Here is a 19,995-nt window from a genome sequence, read left to right on the forward strand (position 1 = left end):
AGAGAGTCGGTATAACTTAGGTGTCACGGTTGAGGAGAGTACCTACGTGCAGTTCTTCTGGTCTGAAGAAGTTTACATAGTAAATATTAGGTAACTGGGGGTGAAAGAAAAAAGATGGAAAAAAGCAACATTATAAAAAGAACAACATTTTTTTTTGTTTTTCTTTTATTCTTGTTGTCGCCGTTCTCCATTTTTATTGTTTCTTTTTTCATACGTCATCTAAAACCAACCACTGTTACATTTAATTTGTCGTTACAAAGTTCAAACATGGATGTGTTCTCCGCCACCCTTTTCATCGAGAAAAGTTACTCTCAGGCACGTTTCCTCATATTCAAGACCAAGTCCGGAGAGTCGACGTGCTGGCATATATTCGTATTACCTGTGCGTATGCGCGTCGCATACAAGCACAATTGTAATTTTATTTATTCATATATCATTCCACTATTTTGATTAATTATCATACGACGCCTCGTCGCGTCAATGATTCCACGTACGAATTTTTTAAGTTCAATTATCAGGTGTACGTAAACACAATTTTCATTATCTTTTTTTTTCGTCGCAGCTATGAACAATCTTCTTGACCATCTCGTCAATCTTAATCATCTTCATCGCTATATTTACCTGTTATCGATAAAGTTATCCAAAAAAGAAAAATAAAAAAGATACAAGGGGCGTATTCAAACCTGACCTATGAACGCGCATAGAGGTACATATATACATATAGGTATGTCGTGAGTACATATAGTTATATACGTGATACAAGGTTTATATACCTGTAGATATACATGTGTACGTAAGTGTACATTTCACCGCCCTCAAAACACCCACGAGCTTTTCGCTATCGCTACTACTACCACCGAACCACCCTAAGTTTTACAGCACCTGCAAAGCTATTACTGTCAAGGTCAAGGTCGGGGACGGCTTTTGTATCTTTAACGAAGATGTTCTTTGGTACGATTTTTTTTTTCTTTTCTTTGGTTATTCATCTTCCTTCCTCCCTTTGTCTTCTTTCGTTTTTTTTTTCTCATTTCGAGACTTGTGTAATTCATTTATCATCAATATTATATGCATCATGTTCATTTCTATCTACACATATTGTGTCTATCAGGTATATGTTATTTTCGATGGTTTGTCATTTATCTCATACATAATCGAGAACAAAAAACAAAAAAAAAAAAAAACGTTACACGAACAAGAAGAAGAGTAGAATTTCAGTATTCGACACAGGCATTGAGAGCAATGATGGAAGGAGATATTTTCAGTTGACGATTGTATTTTGTTGTAATTTTATGTAGCATGCTTAATTGGGTTTCCATTTTTTTTTTTTTTTTTTTTTTTTGTCTCTACATGAACCGATGAAACTGTATTTGAAAAAACTGTCAAAATCTGATGAATTTTTGTAGTAACAATTATGTTTTTTCAGAGACATTACGTTTCAAACTTACAAAAATCATCAATATTCTAGAGTAGAAGAGAAAAAGGAAACTAAAAATCGTATTCAAATTTTGACAGTGGCAAATATGTATATTATTTGTGTTTCGATTAAAACTAAAAAAATTTTCAAATGAAATAAATTTGTTTTCTTTCAACTAAATAAAAACTAAACAAACACTTGCTTCTTTGCTGTATACAACACAAAAGTTGCTTCAAAATTGTAAATTTGATTAGAAATTGAAAAAAACAAAAGAAAAATTCAAAAATCAAGAAAAATCAATTTGGTGATTACTAACAGACACTGGAAATAAATGCAACCTGTACACGTTTGTTAGGTGCATAGTTGAACGGTGGGAACGGTATTAATATTATTTTATTGTTGTTGACAGTTCCTGAACATGGCCTCGGTATTTATGAGAATATTCAATCTCATCTGCATGATGCTACTGATCGGACACTGGAGTGGATGTCTACAATTTCTAGTTCCAATGCTGCAAGGCTTTCCGAGCAATTCTTGGGTCGCTATTAACGAATTACAGGTAACGATTGATAATTGTTTGGAGATTTTGATCAATCTGTTGATCGGTCGATGTGTATAACGCGATAGTCAATGGAAATATCTGCAATTTTTATTCATCGACTCGTTGCGTGTGTAATATTTCAAGTGAAAAATTTTTTGGCCGTGAATTGGAATTTTTTCTCTCATGCCGGCGCTTCGCGAGCGGTCGCGTATGCTTCGGCTCTAGACGCGGAGCCGCGAGGCAATCTAATTTGTTTGAAATATTCAAGTTCCGAAAAGCCTTGAGAGTTGGAAACGTGCTAGAGTAAGAGATACAAAGAGGTCGTTGCAGGTTACTGAAGGATTCTGCTGTGGAATATCCATTACCATTCATTAATCAACTCCTGGAGGTGCATATATTGGCGTGAAATTCTGCAGGAACGACTAGACAAGACGCGTTTACAGATTTTGTCTCATTCCATTGAAACTTGAGAGAACAACTCCGCTAAACTTGGTATATACGTGTACAGCTGGAAACGGCAGCCACATGAATTTGCCTTTGTATGTGGTTTCTAACTTTTCTTTGCTTCTCTCGCTCACTCTCACTTTTTTCTACCTATCCACTTCCCGCCGCACGTTCGTCAACGACTCGAGATAATTGATTCTACAACGGAAGCCTTTCGACTCTGAGATAGCCTGGAAATACCCGTGCATCATAAACCTACGCGAAATTGCAAATTGGCGAAAATAAAACGATCAGATCAGAAAGTTTCCGTATAATTCCTTCCTCGGTCTTTTCGATGATTGGAATATTGCGCGGTCATTCGTACTTGTTAATTTTCTTCTTTTTTGTTTTTTTCTTTCAGGACTCGTTTTGGTTAGAGCAATATTCCTGGGCTTTATTTAAAGCGATGTCACACATGCTCTGCATAGGTTACGGAAGGTTTCCACCTCAGTCACTTACAGATATGTGGCTAACAATGCTCAGTATGATAAGCGGGGCGACGTGTTACGCCCTATTTCTTGGACACGCAACAAATTTAATCCAATCCCTCGATTCATCGCGGAGACAATATCGCGAAAAGGTAAGTTTTATGACCAAATGTATACGAGTCTTTAATAAATCGATGGTGTTCAATTTTTTAGACACAGTGTCAAATGAAAGGCGGATCTGTTTTCTATATTCTCTTTTTCAATTGATTTCACGTATACCTGTGTATATTTTTTCTTAAATTTAATCAACGTGAACGTGATAGAAATTGCATTTTGAATAGCGAATGACTTTCTTTTTTCATACGAACTTTTTGACGGTAAGGTATACCTACTGTACATCCGTGAATGTAAATATGTGAATAATTAATAATTATAATTACTTGTAAATATCTGTAGATAGCACCGATTTGCAAAATTAAAATAATCATTGCACAATCGTATATGAGGAGAAATGGTGTACGTTCATAGAAATGAAATGCCAAATCGGAGACGTCACGTGTATATAATGAGGAGTTAATAATCCGCAAATGTTGGCTCGCTGTTATCTAATATTAACATAGTCTTTTTATCTTGTCTTGGTAGATTTCACTAGTTACTTTTACGTGAAATTCAGAAAGAACGGAATTTTTTAAAAATGAAATGAAAAGAAAAGAAGGGAAAAAAAAACTTCTTGCTACACCTTTCTCGGGATTAATGAATCCGCACATGTGTCTCTTTCAATTATGAGTAATTCAAATATGGGGGAGACACGGTATGGTTCACTTCACGAAAAGAACGAGAAAAAGATCTAGGAAACGTGCTAACTTTTTGCGGATAATTTTCGAAATTAAAAATCAAAAATATCATCTACAGGATTTGCAGTTTGTGCTATCTACGTAACTTGTAATAATGCTTATTTCATTAATTTTCTTATGGGCAAATGATTATACACGAATCGATGTAAAAAAGAATACGACAAATATGCCCTTCTATTATGTTTGGAGCAATTATTTTGTGGAGTGAACTATTTATTTGAACGGGAAAAACTTGTTCTCGGGGTAGGTGAAGCAAGTGGAGGAGTACATGGCGTATAGGAAGCTGCCCCGAGAGATGAGACAACGGATAACCGAATATTTCGAGCACCGTTACCAGGGGAAATTCTTCGACGAAGAATTAATCCTAGGAGAATTGTCAGAAAAATTAAGAGAAGTACGTAATGTATTTTATCAATCATAATTTAATCTTGCAATGAATACGCATACGTACAATCATTCCATTTGAATGATAGTTTTTGTAAATAATCATTCAAACATCCTTCATAATTGTTCTCCTTGTAGGACGTTATAAATTACAACTGCAGATCACTCGTCGCATCGGTACCTTTCTTTGCGAATGCCGATTCAAATTTTGTTTCCGACGTCGTCACAAAACTACGATACGAAGTCTTCCAGCCAGGTGAGACTGGGCCATGAAAATATTTGAATTCATTAAAAAACTTGATCGATTCGCCGTGATCTGAACATGTGATTTTCATATATTTCAGGTGACATAATAATCAAGGAGGGTACGATCGGTTCTAAAATGTACTTCATCCAAGAAGGAATCGTCGACATAGTTATGGCCAACGGAGAAGTGGCAACTTCGTTATCCGACGGTTCTTACTTTGGTGAAATTTGTCTATTGACAAACGCTAGACGTGTTGCATCGGTTAGAGCTGAAACGTACTGTAATCTCTTCAGCCTCTCGGTGGATCATTTCAATGCGGTTTTGGACCAATATCCCCTGATGAGAAGAACCATGGAGAGCGTTGCCGCCGAGAGGTATAAGCTTTGGTTAGGTTTGTTTTATCGAGTTGGTGTGCTAATAGATGTTTTTTATCACTTTTTTCGTGTCATTTATATCTAACATGTATAATATATTATTCTTTCCCTCCAATCACCAACCCACATATTTTTCTCCGTAGATGTATCTCGTTCATTAAATAGTCGTATACCCATAGAGGACTCGTTATCCCTTAAAACTAGAGAAACCCCTTAGAAATTGACCAGTCGGAACTGATTGTGAGACGAGTAGAATTTTCTAATTTATATATCATAGTTGTCACTTTTTGTTTTCACCTTCCAGTCACACAAACGAATCTTAGAACGTCTGTTTTTCAGTACTTCTTAATTTTTCTACCTTTTTCCAAATCTATTCAATGCAGATCTATTAGTATAGTCTTTGCCGACTCTCGGTCTATATAGAAGCACCCAACTTTTGTAAAAAAAAAAAAAGAAGAAAACAAGAACTTGGTACATCAAAGTTACTATCATTTGGGAAAAGATCAGGTGGTACACATAACGATTTCATAATTGCCGGGGAAATTCGTACCGTTGAATCATTTTCAATATCATCGGTCATCCGTGGAGGTTTCACAGGTCCAATTCATAATTTGACATGTGTCTAATAACCGGGAAACATGGAGTCACGGCATTTTGTTATTAACATATTCATGACATGGAAAGTTAATATAAATTCAAATGATCATTTACCAATTATTTTAAAGCCATTTATTTACAAGTTTTATTAATCAATAACATCGCTATAATGGTATTCAGTTTGCACTTCTGTAATTTTATTTTGCAATACATAATTTGTGTACATAAATTATAGTAGATTAAGATTACACGGAACGTTCGGTCGGAAAAGTAAAACGTAAGAAGTAATTTGAAAAAAAAAAAAAAAAGAAAAATATAAGGTTCTGCAGATGTTTGAACCCATTCTGTGAAATAATTCTTCTCTTCACGTTCAACCACGTCGGTCTTAATGAATTTTTCACCTCCTCGTTGTCAGTAACTGCAGTGTAACATCAGTTTATGATCTAATAACGTTGCAAAATCACGAAAGCAATTAGTCTGTCACGTACGGCTATGTCACGATTCAATTGGAAATGTGTTCTGGAAGATTACAAGCAATAAAAGCATAATTAAAATCAGTCAAATTGTATGTTCGTACAGGCGACAGGCCGTTAACTCCACAATTTGAATAGCGTAGCATCAGGAGTCCCTATTAAAATCGGTTTAAATTAAATCTATTCTTGCTATTGCACACTCGGGTTTTTCTCGTTTTATTCGCTACAAATTAAATGATCAGAAACCATCGTCTGCAGATGGTTTTTTTAACGCGACAATACCACACAAAATTCAAATTACCTTATAGTTATGATTTACGCGACATTCCCTACGCTTAAACGAGCTCATTTTTGCAGGTTGAACAAAATCGGTAAAAATCCAAACCTGGTAGCCCACCGAGAAGAAGACTTGGGCAGCGAATCCAAGACGATTAATGCAGTCGTCAACGCACTCGCTGAACAAGCGGCGCACGCCAGTGCGAGCGAAGAATCGGTCAGTTTTATAGAAAAAAGCTTCAAAAAAGGAGATCAAAAAATCTCAAAATCTGAACGATTCTTCTAGCTTCGGGTGATTCAATTGTTCTTTCGTAATTTGTTACAGGTACACAGCATGGAGCTCAGGGCTCTACCCTCCTGTCTTTTACCAAGACCAAAATCTGAAAATAATTTTGCCAGCCAAGAGCTGACGCGCGAAGGACGACGGATCTTCCACAAGAGTGATACCTTCCACAAGGATTCGTATCAATGACGTCACTCTATGTACTAGCAAACACAGAGGTATTAGTGGTCCGTATTTACGCACTGCACTGCCAGACTTTCGATAATAATATTAATAATAATAACGATAATGATAAAGGACACTATTTATTTAGGTTTTAAAAAAAAAAAAAGTCTAAATATACGCAACGATCGATATGTGAAAATGGGCCAAACCCATTGGCCCGTTCATAGGTTTACGAAATCCGAGACTTTTTAATCAATCGAACAAACTGCACAGAATTTTCGAAAGTCATAGCAATGCGGTGATAGATACAGACCCGAACCTGTGCCATGAGAGCAATCAAGGAAGGGAACGGGGAACTGAAATATTCTCAAGTGTTGTCTACTCTTCGATTTATTTCTTGAATGGACGAGGTGATATTCACTTACATACGTTACGGCAATTGTTCTTGTGATATTTCAAGTTCACCTGGCAACTATATCATGGGCTCTTTGAAACACAGGTTTTAATAAGCGTATTGTTGCCAGTACAAGGGTGCTCTTATAGTTCTATGTTTAGCAATATTAATATTATGAGTATACACACATATATATTTTTTTTTCTCAGCGTTTGAATCCCTGAACGTACAGCAAGACGGATCTTTTTTTTACACTCGTTAATTTAAGATATTTGTTATAATTTGCAAAGATATTAGATATTAATTCCACACTCACTAAAGATACCACATGGAAGGCAGGGTAATTTTAATTATTTATCACTAATTAGTATGCAAACTTCATTTTAGGAGGCTGTAATAATCATGTAATTAGGTACCCGTTCTTCGCTCTAATAAAAAGAGTATGTGTATATATTTTTTTCTCTCTTCTACGTCTTTTTTCTTCAATTTTATTTTTATACAGTCATTTTGGGATAGCAGCTACGCCTATCTTCACAAAAGATTCTGTCTTGCTGTAGAATAGGTGTGATAAACGTGAAAACAAAATAACAACAAGCGCAGCGAGTATCCTAGGCTTGAAAAAAGTTAAACTATAGGGAGACTAGATAACTAATAAAGTAATAATGATAATTAAAAATTGAAAAAAAAAAAAAAAAACAATTAATTTGACAAAGATGCTCTGGGCTCAAAAACTCTGTTACCTTGTTGAAAGTTTTTGGGACCCCCGTATATAATTATGTATGAGTGATCAATGGTATATATATGTATGATCTTTTTTTAAATAATTTTATTTTTGCCATCTCGCTCTCTCAAGAAGTATATCTTTTTACAGCGAATATAAAAATGTATTCTAAAAATAGATGAAGAAAATGAAAGAGAAAATCTATATTAAACCGTGGTAAATTATTGATCAAAGTAACTATGCTATTCGTCAAAATTGAAAAAGGTTATTCATATAATAGTAGCACGAATATTGTCAATAAGGCCAGTTATTCCAGCTCGGTGGTCTGAGATGCGAAAGAGCAAATAGTCACGAATCACGATAATATATTTAAAAGAAATGAATTTAAGAAAAAAACGTAATGATATTAATAATAATAACGTTGATCTGAGCGCGGCCAACTTAATAATTGTATAAACGCGAGATGCTGCAATAATTTTAGATGCGAGGCATACTTTTGTAGACTTAAACGTGTTCACAGTCTAGAATCAGATTTTTTAAAACTGTCAAAACAACATTAAATACATATGAATATATGTTATATACATACCGGTATATGTATGTAATACGTATACATATAAATTTATATGCTTACTACCGCGAAGATACTCATAACGCGAATTAGAAACGTACCATTAATAGATAAAAAGATTTCATTGCGATAAGCTGACTAATTATTATAGCGATTTAGGTATTTGCTATAACTTGTAAAATATTGCTGTAGATAATGAGCACTTTTTGTAGAAATTAGCCAACTGATGAACGGTTAGTTTACAGCATATATGATGGGATTCCCAGCTTTGCAGTGAAATATGACGCGCTAGTGAAATAATTATTGCAAATATAAAATTTTGCGGCGGTGTGTTTAGCAAAAATCAAGTAATGGAAATAAAAAAAAAACAACCAAAAACAATAAACCCAGAAACTTGTAACGTGACTACTTTTTAAATACTGCAGAGTGTCTGGTGAGAGTGTATAAATATATACATACATACGCATATATTTACCGAAACAAAATATATATATTATAAATATATCTATGTCCAATAGATACATGTGTAAGTTGAGATAATGTTATGCAGATGTGATAAAGTTGGATATGAGAATATGTCAGGCGACGAGAGTGACCAGCGAAAATAGAATTCACAGTTTAAACCAAGGGAATTTCTAAGTTTGTAGTTATCAAAAATGCTTACCAGTTCTATTGATATACGTATATCGAGTAAACCTTGTTGAATTATGTTGTACAACCCTGAACCAGTCAGGCTTCGCATTGTAAGTAGACAACTGCATTTCGTTTTGATTATTTATTTTTATTTTGTCTCTGCATTGTCATAACCGTATAATAGCATTCTTATTTATAGAATGTTATGCACAAAGGTAAACGTTGATACATTCTGAAGATATTTTATTTGAAAAATAAATAATACCCATATGCACGCATGGAATTATACTTATGGTTTGTATACCACGTTAGATTCAACGGTACAATTTTATCGAGATATCTACAGTAACATTTGTTTAAAGTATTTTCAAAATATCAGACTTACAAATCGCAATTTATATTCTCGATTCATCTTCAGTTTTGAACAGCAAGTTTACAATGACATTCCTTTATCAACTGCACTTATTCAGTTTGCACAGCAGAGTACACTTTACATTAATCAATCCGTCAAACACGTAGAAGCTTCCGAACTATTGAGGTTCTTAGTTAATTAGAATTACACGAAATCCTTGAATGGATAGAGCGTTTCAACTCTCTAGTCCTGCTGCGCCTCACCACTTTCCAAGTAACATATATGCAATGTACGATTGATTTCATTTGTGATACCAAATAATTGGCTAGAAAATATTTTTCAAAAACTACACAATCGCGAGTTTTTTCTTTTCACTTGCAACGGAATTAATTCCTTTTTTCTTATAAATTTCGTTCAACTTTCGTACGTCTACATCCCATTGTGTACAAAAAAATTCGAAGTGCACATAAACAAGGAGAGAAAAAAACAAATATAAAATGTAATCAAGCAAAAATGAAAAAAGTAAAAAAAATAATGTAGCCAGCCTTGTACAGAAAAACCCTAGCGTCAATTATATATATATCTATATATAATTGAAGGTAAAACGTGAAACAATATCGATTATAAATATTAAAAATAACTTGTACTATAATATAAGCACACGTTTGTGCTACAAGTATATATAGTATACATATAAAACATTGAATCATACTGTTATTACTGCTTCATACTCTGTTACTCGTGCAACTCTAGGTTCTGTTCAAGTTTTTGATAAACTTGTTTTAACGTTTAAAAATTATTCTTATCAATGAAATTTTCTTTGTGATTTAAATTAATAATTGCCAATTTTATAATCCGACTGATTCATATCTTAAAATCTCTTGTTGATAAGTGCCTGTGAAAATAATCGAAACTCGGCATTCTTATATGATCTTAATGATTTGGAAGATGAAAAAAGTTTTGCCATCCTATGAGATGGAATCAAATGTTCAACAGAACCCAGAGACAAGCACCTTTAAACATACTTGCCATTATGAATGCCTTAGCGAACATAATTGTAAATGTAAACTATATGTAAAGAAAAAAAATTTACACTCAAAGTATAAACACACATGATATGATACATAATTACACAAATGATACACAGTGAGAATATTAAACTAAGGATGAATATTAAAAGAAAAAAATAATGTCGTGAAAATGTATCCTCGGTGGCAATACTCGACTTCGCCCGTCCACTTAGTCTAGACCGTTCACTGAATCACTCACTAACTCATCGAGTCACTCACACTCACGCCTGCTCTTAAATTTTCATCAACTGAAAACGACTATCAATTTATTATCCTAATTGAAATCAGAATTACAAAGAAAAATCTACAAGCTGCAACTGAAAATTAAAACTGCTGATGACTTTAATCTACCAATTTATGGGGATCACAAACTTTCTTTGAGAAATTTGAATACACACTACCATTGTGAAAGAATCTAAGGCATAATATTGGTTAGTCTTACCCTTATTTCTCTCCGCGTATTTCTAATGCCATATTGAATTTTTTTTTTTTCTTTTATTCATTTTTTGGTTTCTCTTTTCACAATCACACAATCAACTAGTTTAAAAAGTGACGCTCCAATGATCTTCAATTCTTGATATTCAAACTACTGAAAATATATTTCAACCCCCAATAATTGTCACGGTGATTTATAAAGCGACGAGAAAAAAAAGTTTCAAAAAGCATATCATTCGAATGTTTCACTTTACGTTGAAACCCCATAGGTATGTAACGTTATTCGAAGCAATGGGCTAAGCATACGAAGTAATAGTGTAATATTTAGATTGAAATTAATAACAAAAACAAGAGCATAACATAGTCAATTCTGAAACATATACCTATTATTACAGCTGAGTAATGAAACAAAAACAAAAAAATAATAAGTTGAATATTAAATATATAATATGCATTCAGCGGTGCAGTTTGAACAAAATAAAGAATAGCATTATGCCATAAGTTATTTCCACGAACACAAATGTTAGTACAATATAGGCTCACAAGTGACATACTTTCATGTATATAATTAGTCTCTCAAATTTTTCGGAAAAACTGTAAAATTGTTCTATCATGTGGAATTTGAGATTTTAATTTTAATTTCTTGCTTAAGATTTGATTTACTTTTTCTCCCACTCGTGTCACGTGTCGATCTATAGTGTATTTTACAAACTTATACATTGCATAAAGGAAAAAAAATGAATAGATAAATCAAATAATTTAACTAACACTATAGTAATCGTAGCTGTTGAAGATGAATGGTTATAACTGAATAGTGACGGACGAGAAATATAAAAAAAAAGAAATATGAAAAAACCAGATTAAGTATAGTTGACTCTAGCCTTACGATGAAGAAACGATCATTTTCTAATCGCTGTATTTATAATCAAACAAGAAATCCTTCATTTTTGCGAGAGTTCATTCGATTAGGTAATAAATGAATAAATTTAAAAAAGCAAAAGCAAAAACACAACGGATACTCGCGACACATATTTTCTAACGAATATTAGAAACAGGAGAGATAATAAAAGTGGTAGAATTACAAAACAAAAAAAATACATATATATACACGTATATAAGTATCTTGTGATTCGCGCTTTATTCAAAAAAAGTAAATATAATATTATTAGTGAGTTGGCTAATGATTTTAGCGGTACAGTTTATATAGAAGAAAGTAAATCAATAAATTAGATGTTGAATACAAAAAAGAAAACAAAAAAAAAAACCAAAAACAAAACCTAAAACAAAAAAAAATAACAATTAATTAATCAAACAGGCAGAACAGTAGCTCAAATTTAGATTTGCATATCTTTGACATATATCAGGTGATAGGAAGTTAAAGGATGATTAATGTGCGTCGTGTAAATCAAACCTTTACGTTAGGAACGAGATTAACGATGAATGAATCGGAGTTAGGAATTTCGACTATAAATCATATTATATAATATATGGTCGATGTGTAAATAGATCAGGAAATTTATTGACGAAGAAAAATACAATTGACGAATCGTGGTTGATGGTTATTTTTCAGACTCTAACACCACGGATTATACAAAGTCAAAAACTATTGACCTGTAATTATAAGGCATGGATGATGTAAGAGCAATTTAACGCTTTGCGTAACACCTGGTACATTCCAAAGTATCATTATTATAAAGATCGTTTTGCATTACCGCGAGAAGCAAAAAATTTACAAAATCAGAAGTCACAACTTATATTATATCTGTACTTGATCATAACACCCTAAAACTCACCTAGTATTATTATATTTAAATATAACTATATTATTTAAGAGATGAAGAAGAAGAAAAAGAAAAGAAAAAACTAAAAAACATAGGCCTAAATCTATACGTCGAAAAAATGTTTTCTTCCCTTTTTTTTTCTTCAAGGAGATCCGATATTATAGATGATCTTTTCGTTCATTTTTTAATCAATATATTATTGATCATTGTTCATTCAGTTTTACGTTGTATAATTCAATTGTATATAGGATACCCTAGAAGACGTGCGATTTCAACCATAGCTATAAATGTTATCCATATAACATATTCGAACATTTAATTATATTTCGAAACTATGATTCTGCAACGATATTCGTTGTGAAATTGACACTTAACATTGCATCGCGATTGTTGAAGACTCCAAATGAATTTTCTCAAAATTTTCACCCTTTTCATTTTTCAACTTGAAAGAAAATAAGAAAAAATCTTGTTTCATTAGGAAAAAAATTGTGAAATATAACATATAGCAGCGAGCGCAGTTTAATATAGGACGGATTAATAGATTTTATCATAATTTTATTTTTTATCTTATGATTTTTAGGTATGTAATTATAGTCGTAAAAAATAAGCTGATATTCTGATAGGCTGAGGATATTAATAATTACGCTCACAATTTTTTTATTATCTACTTTATTTGATGGTTAATTTTTTTTTTTTATTGTCTTCAAGTTAAATACGATATATTGTGCATAGAAAAATTGTTTACTGGTAATTTGACTGGAATCAAATAACGAGAAAGGGTTAAACCATACGTGCAAAATCAAACCGATGTTTGAAAACGGATTTGTTGGTGAAGGAAAAAAATAAAATAAGATTGTGAACATTTTATTGATATGTTATACATACGTCAGCACATCTTGCCATAATACCATTACGATATAGCGATATACACGATCCTAGTTAGACTGAGCCAATAACAATATAATGTATTATATAAATAAATAAAATGCGTTAAACAAGATGAAAATATTATATCTTTTAAAAAGGAAATAAGCAAATAAAAAGAGAGAGAGAGAGAGTGAAAACACGAGAAACAAAAATAATCGTAAAAGTATAAAACTGAAAAAATAACGACAGACAAGATAACATACATATTTGAGTGAATCTGACACTATGATTATATTAATATCATTATTAATTAATATTACCTATTATTATCAACTATTGTAATGACAATGCTTTGTTATATTGTATGAGATTGTAGTCTATTTTTCTGTTGAAAGTATTGTTATTGCCTATATTATACTACGCTATTACTAGTTCATATTTTATGCGTCGAGGCTGTCACTTGAATTTATGCAGATAATATTGATTGACGTCAAGTAATTGGGAACTAATCGGATCATGAAAATCATCAAATCGAACGAGTTGCAATTTGTTACATAAAAAATAAAGAAAAAGTAACATGGCGATGCCCGTAGACACCAATGTAACAAAACATTATATTATCGATCACTGTTGTAATTGGTTTAATTTATTTGATTTCATTCGATTCCATTTGATTTCATTTTTCTTTCCAGTTTCCATTCTGTAATATTTCTGTTATAAATGAATTATCGAAATTTTCTCTTGAATTCCAATCGATGGGGTACGTATTTCCTGGGATGAAAACTAAATTTTTAAAATAAAATGAAGTGAAAAACGAAAAAAAAAAAAACAAACAAACAAACCAAAAACCAACAGAAACAAAGAAAAAATAAGATTAATAAAATCGTGTAGAATATTTTTTTAATTGTTGAATCACTCGAGGGAGCCAAATTTTTTACTATACTACATACCTAATATCCATTATTAAAATATGAACTTTTGATCGCGCTTATTTTAATTATTATTATAAATTATGAAAAAAAAAAATGTTACAAAACTGAAGATGCATATAAATAATTATACTTATACATACCCACCATGCAGGTCTCGTGTGACATGATTTTGAAAAAATAAAGTGAAAAATTGAGATAAAAATGAATAAATAATATTATATTCCGTTTAAAGAAATACATCTGAATATTTATGTTACCACGTAGTACAGTGCAGGTATACAACTATAATACTAACCATGACATTTGTTCCTACAACAAGAAAGCCATTATTTTTTTAAATCTTAAAACAAAAATCACATTTCACGAGACGTAGTTTGTTAACATAAGAAGAAACTAAAGACACAAAAGAAATTGATTGAAAAAATAATACTAAAATAAGAATGACAAAACGAAGAAATAAATAAGGAATGAAAAAGAAAACGATTGTACAGCACGTTCATATAACTAGCATTTGTTTGTCGCCATTATTTCTATTTCAAAACATGTTTTACCCCATGTACTATACTTATAATCGACATACACTACGATTGAAAGTTTTCACATCTCCAATATCTGTACAGAAATTATTCAGCAATTACAAACTTGCTGCTATAAAATATTTTATTGCAGTAGCCTAAATTTCAACGATAGTCAAAGAAAATCGATTTCATCATTCACATTCGAATGAGAAAACAAAAAGTATAATTATCTGATTCTAGGTCTCGTTATAAAAATGTATGATTATTGGTATACATATTAATAATATGTTTTAATAGACGTGTAAGCTAGTAATGAACATGTGCAGGTTTAATCGCTTTTTAGAAATATAATAATTTCTTCGGTTTTTTTAAATGTAGCAGAGTTAAGTAATTAGCGTCCCGTAACAGAATGTTTGGTGATACTGTACGGAGAATAGAGAAAATGTTGAAAGGTGGATAGTTCTTGATCCGAGGGTGCGGGAATCCGTGAAAATTATATGGTGTATAGTTGTGTTTCTGAAAAGCGTTTGAATCACCGCCGCTATATAATAATGCAAACCAAAGATGGATCCGAGACGATAATTGTGATTGTGTAAACGAACATTGAGATGAAAGAATAAGAGTAATGAAATGTTGAAACATAACGTGAAAACCATTTCAGCAATAGAATCACTCCTCGAATCACTACAACGTTAAGAGGATAATAATATGATATATAATTATTGATGATGAGAAAGTCGTTGATATTTTTTATCAAAAGTGCTCAGCGAGGTCCATACTTGACTCACTCACTCACATCATCTACTAATATGAATATGTGCTTTATATAGTTTAACAAAATAAACCATTACAAAAATCAGATGACTATCATTTCTAGAGATATTTGTCGTGTACCTCAGTCACGTTTTCACTCTACATAATGCTTGTATGAAAAAACCCCATGGTTTCTTGGGTTACGCCACAATTTCGAAAACTCGTCTATTTTCTTCGCAAAAATAAAATAACGGCGGTAAAAAAGATTACAGAAGACTCTCTAAAAGATGGAAATGAAGCTCGCGACACCCCCGTTCAATTTATCATAGAAAAAGTTCGCGGAAGTTTTTTCCACGAAATATGCGGCACATTTTCGGAGAGCGAAAAATTTCGGTAAATGGTCACATCCCACATTCAAAAAGTCGTACCGAACTCCAAAAATAACGTAAATTCTTTGAAAAAGTATCGAACAAAGCCGAATCCATCCGAGTAATCTTGAAACGGTCGATTGCGAACGAGCAATTCGATATTTGGTCCTATCGGAGAATCTCGTAAGTAGATCCTTCTTTTCCGAAGCTACGGCAGTATAGCCGCGGCAGCCGGAGCGACTGGTCATCGGGAGCGATTTCGGTGGTAGCGCGTATATCAGGCTGAGGATCAGTACGCAGTTACTGCTGTTCTGTTGTGTTGAAGTTTCTCCGGTCGCGTTTCAAACTTACCTGAAAAATAAATCGTAGGAATCTTTTACATATGAGTCCGGTTTCTAGTTCTGATTTAGTGATAACTCTGGAAGAAGTGTTCAGTTTGATCTACATATTTGCAAAAAGTGCTTAACAATCAGTAGCTACAGAAAGACCTATATCATTCGGAGTTTTGTGAATTCCGTAACTCGGAAATTTTTCCATAAGCGGTAGTGCGCAGTGTCTTTGTATCGTGACCATCACGTGTCGATGCTCCCGAACGGTCCGCAATTCGTCTCGATGAATTTGAGGTAGGAACGCAGAATTTTGATAGATTTTGATGTTGTTCATTTATCTATTCATTCATTCATTTGATGAATGATCGATCAATTATTGATTCGAACAAATAATCAATTGGCATGACTACGATGCTGTTGAATTGATGTGTTCGTTCATCTATTCATTCAGTCATTGACTTATTCATCTATACATTCATTCATCCATTCATTCAGTCATAGAGTTATTCATCTTTATATTCATTCATCCATTTCGTGAATGATCGATCAATTATTGATTCGAACAATTAATCAATTGGCATAACTACGATGCTGTTGAATTGATGTGTTCGTTCATCTATTTATTCAGTCATTGAGTTATTCATCTATACATTCATTCATCCATTTATTCAGTCATAGGGTTATTCATCTTTACATTCCTCTATCCATTTCATGAATAATCGATCAATTATTGTTTCGAACAATTAATCAATTGGCATGACTACGATGCTGTTAAATTTATGTGTCCATTCATCTATTCATTCAGTCATAGAGTGAGTCGATGGTGGGAGAGATTGAGATCTCCTCGCAAAAACTGAAAACTTTGTTCGTTCTCAATTGTATTCCTCGTATTTTTGATTGGGAGGGTATGAGGGTCATGATATTTTGCCAGAAAAAAATGACAAGCCTTAGATATTTCTCAAAATCTGAAATCAGAATTATGAGTTGTGTCTAAAGAGTTTGCCACGCTATCCTTATGTATTTTGATCTCATTGTCAGCAATCCGAATCTGCGAGACGAATAATTGTTCTACCTGAAATTGAACAAGTTATTGCAAATTTATCGATCTAAAAAGTTCGGAATCAAGGAAATCTTTACAGGATTTATTGCTACCTTTACTCGACGACTCGCGGAGATCGCTCTGCTTGTGCGAAAGACGTGACGACACGGATCAGACCTTCGCAGTCATGGTTTCAAACCATATAATTCAATCGATTTGCAATCACAATCGTCGCGTCTCTTATTGCAGACTAAATTAGTAATCAAACAATTAATTGTTAACATCAGTATTTCGAACAGTTCAATAATTCATTAGCATTTCGGGAGCATTTATCATTTATTCATTCATGTATTCAGTCATTTATTTATTCTTTTATCTACACATAGCTCACGACAATCGGGTACGCTAAGATATGCCTGAGCGACGTATAGCGGGCGAGTAGAGTAGAAATTAAAAATTCGCAATCTTCTGCTGAATTTCTACGACTCATAAACAAAATCCATGACCCCAAAAACGACTTGAAAATTCGAGATTTCATCTTCCAGCGGGCTGCGCTCGAGCGCTCTCTATCTCGTTCGTACTACTACCGCCGCGCGGCGTAACGCCTCACGCTTCGTGCTCGCCCCACGCTCAGGTTTCTCGCACCAAAATCCACATCTAAAAAACATTAGGCGAATGCACTCCGCGCGGACTTCGGTGGCAAGCTTCGGTCACCCAATCAAAAGGGAAGTTGGTTCGCCAATTGCAACGCCCTTTTTTAACACGTGCGTCGGACATCTCGACCGTCGGCACGTGCCAGAAATCAAACATAATTTATAGCTTTTTAATAGATGATGAGGTGTGAAATCACAGTCCTTGTTTAGATCTTGCTCCCATTGTGAGCAGGTGTCGGACGAGCTGTCAACACCTGACAAAGATCTTGTTCACACCTCGTAAATCACCCCTTTGATCCACCTAAGTGGCGGCATCCTATTGCAGTGATTTTTCCGCGAATTTCTATATAACCGTTTAAGGAAGTAAATATGTAGAAAATCCAGTACATGCTCATATGGTTCAGAGTACACTGAGGGAGTTCATTTCTGTCGTGGTTAGCCATATCAAAGCATAGGCGTTTAATTCGGGCTCAGAGGCCCCAAGCGCACGGAAAATAATAAAAAAATTTCAAACAAATTTTTTTCGTTCATGCAGTGCATTGATATACTTCATCAAAGAAAGACCGACAATTTAATAATTGATTTTCGAGCTCAAGATAATTAACACCATTTTTTTGTCCACCTGAAAACATAATGATTTTAACTATATCTTTGGATTAAAACGGTCAGATTATGGCTCACTCTTATTTTTCAGAACGAATACGTGAATTGAGGTATCCCGATTAGTTCTGATCTTAATCAATTTTATAGATGAATTAATTTGTCTCCCACATTCGAATTTCTGAGATCAAAACACACAGGAATACATCAAAAAATAATCTTCCTATTCTTGAATTTGGGGAAAAGATGAAATATTTTGAAAATTGATTGTAAGAGACTTTTCCAACGTATTTAGACCCCGAGAATCCAAATCTGAAAGAAAAATTGACCTATCTCTAAAATTGACCGAGTTATCGCCAATTTTCAGCTATTCCGGGCCAGAAATAAAAAATTGATTTCTCAGTCTATATCGATGTAATTTGAGCTCAGGAATCTGAATCTGAGAGAAAAATTAATTTATCTTCAAAAATGACCGAGTTATCCTTATTTTTTCGCATTTTTTGGTACAAATTTGAGGATATCTCGAAGGGAAAAAATCGTAGCTCAATTTGGACAACGGATTCGTGTTCCTGAGGTCAAAATACCTAAGAAAAGTGCCATACGGTCAATTTTTAAAAATAAAAATTTTTGGCCAAAATTTGAAAAATTCGTAAGGGGTACCCCTTGGAAAAATCTCAAATTTCGGCCAAAAATTTTTATTTTTCAAAATTGATCGTATGGCACTTTTCTTATGTATTTTGACCTCAGGAACACGAATCCGTTGTCCAAATTGAGCTACGATTTTTTCCCTTCGAGATATCTCAATTTTTCTGCTACAAAGAGCAAAAAATTGCCCATAATTTTTCTAATTTTGTAGATAGATCATTTTAACTTCCGGGTTCGAATTCCTCAGATCAAAATACATAGGAATAGCATATAAAATGAAATATTTTTTTTTGGCCCAAAATCGACGAAATTCCAAGGGGTACCCCTTTGGATTTTTTCTATTTTTGGGCCTAAAATGAAGTATTTTGAAAATCAATTGTGGGGTACTTTTTCAATCCATTTCGACCCCGAGAATACGAATTCGTTGAGTCAGTTTAGCTCAGAATAAAAATAATCGTGAAAAATCAAAGATATCTCGACTGGCTTTATTGCTGTAGCCCAATTTGAACGACGTATTCGTGTTCGTTATACTGTACAACGTAAAAAAAATATTCCGAAACAATGAGATTGACTTTATCTTCTGCCCCGGGAAAATTCCGAGCCTATGGCCTCAGATATATTACACGTTTCGGGGGGAAAATCTTCGACCGATGAGAGTTTTCATAAATTGGTTCATCTGCTTATAACATGGCACAGAGATCAGTAAACTGATCGGAGTTCTTTCTTTTCCGTTTTTCTGTTTTTCTCACCATTCCAATTGATCATCACTCAAATCCGATACAAGCGATTCGGATCTCAATCATTCGATTGATGAT

At 33.4% G+C, this 19,995-nt stretch overlaps 1 protein-coding gene across 8 annotated transcripts in view; it reads left to right on the forward strand.

Annotated features, from left to right (window-relative positions):
- The window catches only part of LOC105686343 (potassium/sodium hyperpolarization-activated cyclic nucleotide-gated channel 2), a 113,809-nt gene extending 98,160 nt beyond the window's left edge, over positions 1-15,649 (forward strand). For 5 of the 8 annotated variants that reach the window (XM_048654421.1, XM_012401046.3, XM_048654422.1 and 2 more), the window contains 7 exons: positions 1,824-1,973; positions 2,800-3,018; positions 3,968-4,114; positions 4,243-4,360; positions 4,449-4,737; positions 6,153-6,288; positions 6,397-15,649. In XM_048654421.1, the coding sequence (XP_048510378.1) occupies positions 1,824-1,973; positions 2,800-3,018; positions 3,968-4,114; positions 4,243-4,360; positions 4,449-4,737; positions 6,153-6,288; positions 6,397-6,543 (1,206 nt within the window). In that variant the 3' untranslated portion in view covers positions 6,544-15,649. The remainder of the gene's footprint in view (positions 1-1,823; positions 1,974-2,799; positions 3,019-3,967; positions 4,115-4,242; positions 4,361-4,448; positions 4,738-6,152; positions 6,289-6,396) is intronic. The other 3 variants (XM_012401053.3, XM_012401069.3, XM_020852604.2) reach the window with 1 other exon arrangement.
- Positions 15,650-19,995: the final 4,346 nt, after the last annotated feature.

This window comes from Athalia rosae, chromosome 4 (assembly GCF_917208135.1).
Source record: "Athalia rosae chromosome 4, iyAthRosa1.1, whole genome shotgun sequence".
NCBI lineage: Eukaryota > Metazoa > Arthropoda > Insecta > Hymenoptera > Athaliidae > Athalia > Athalia rosae.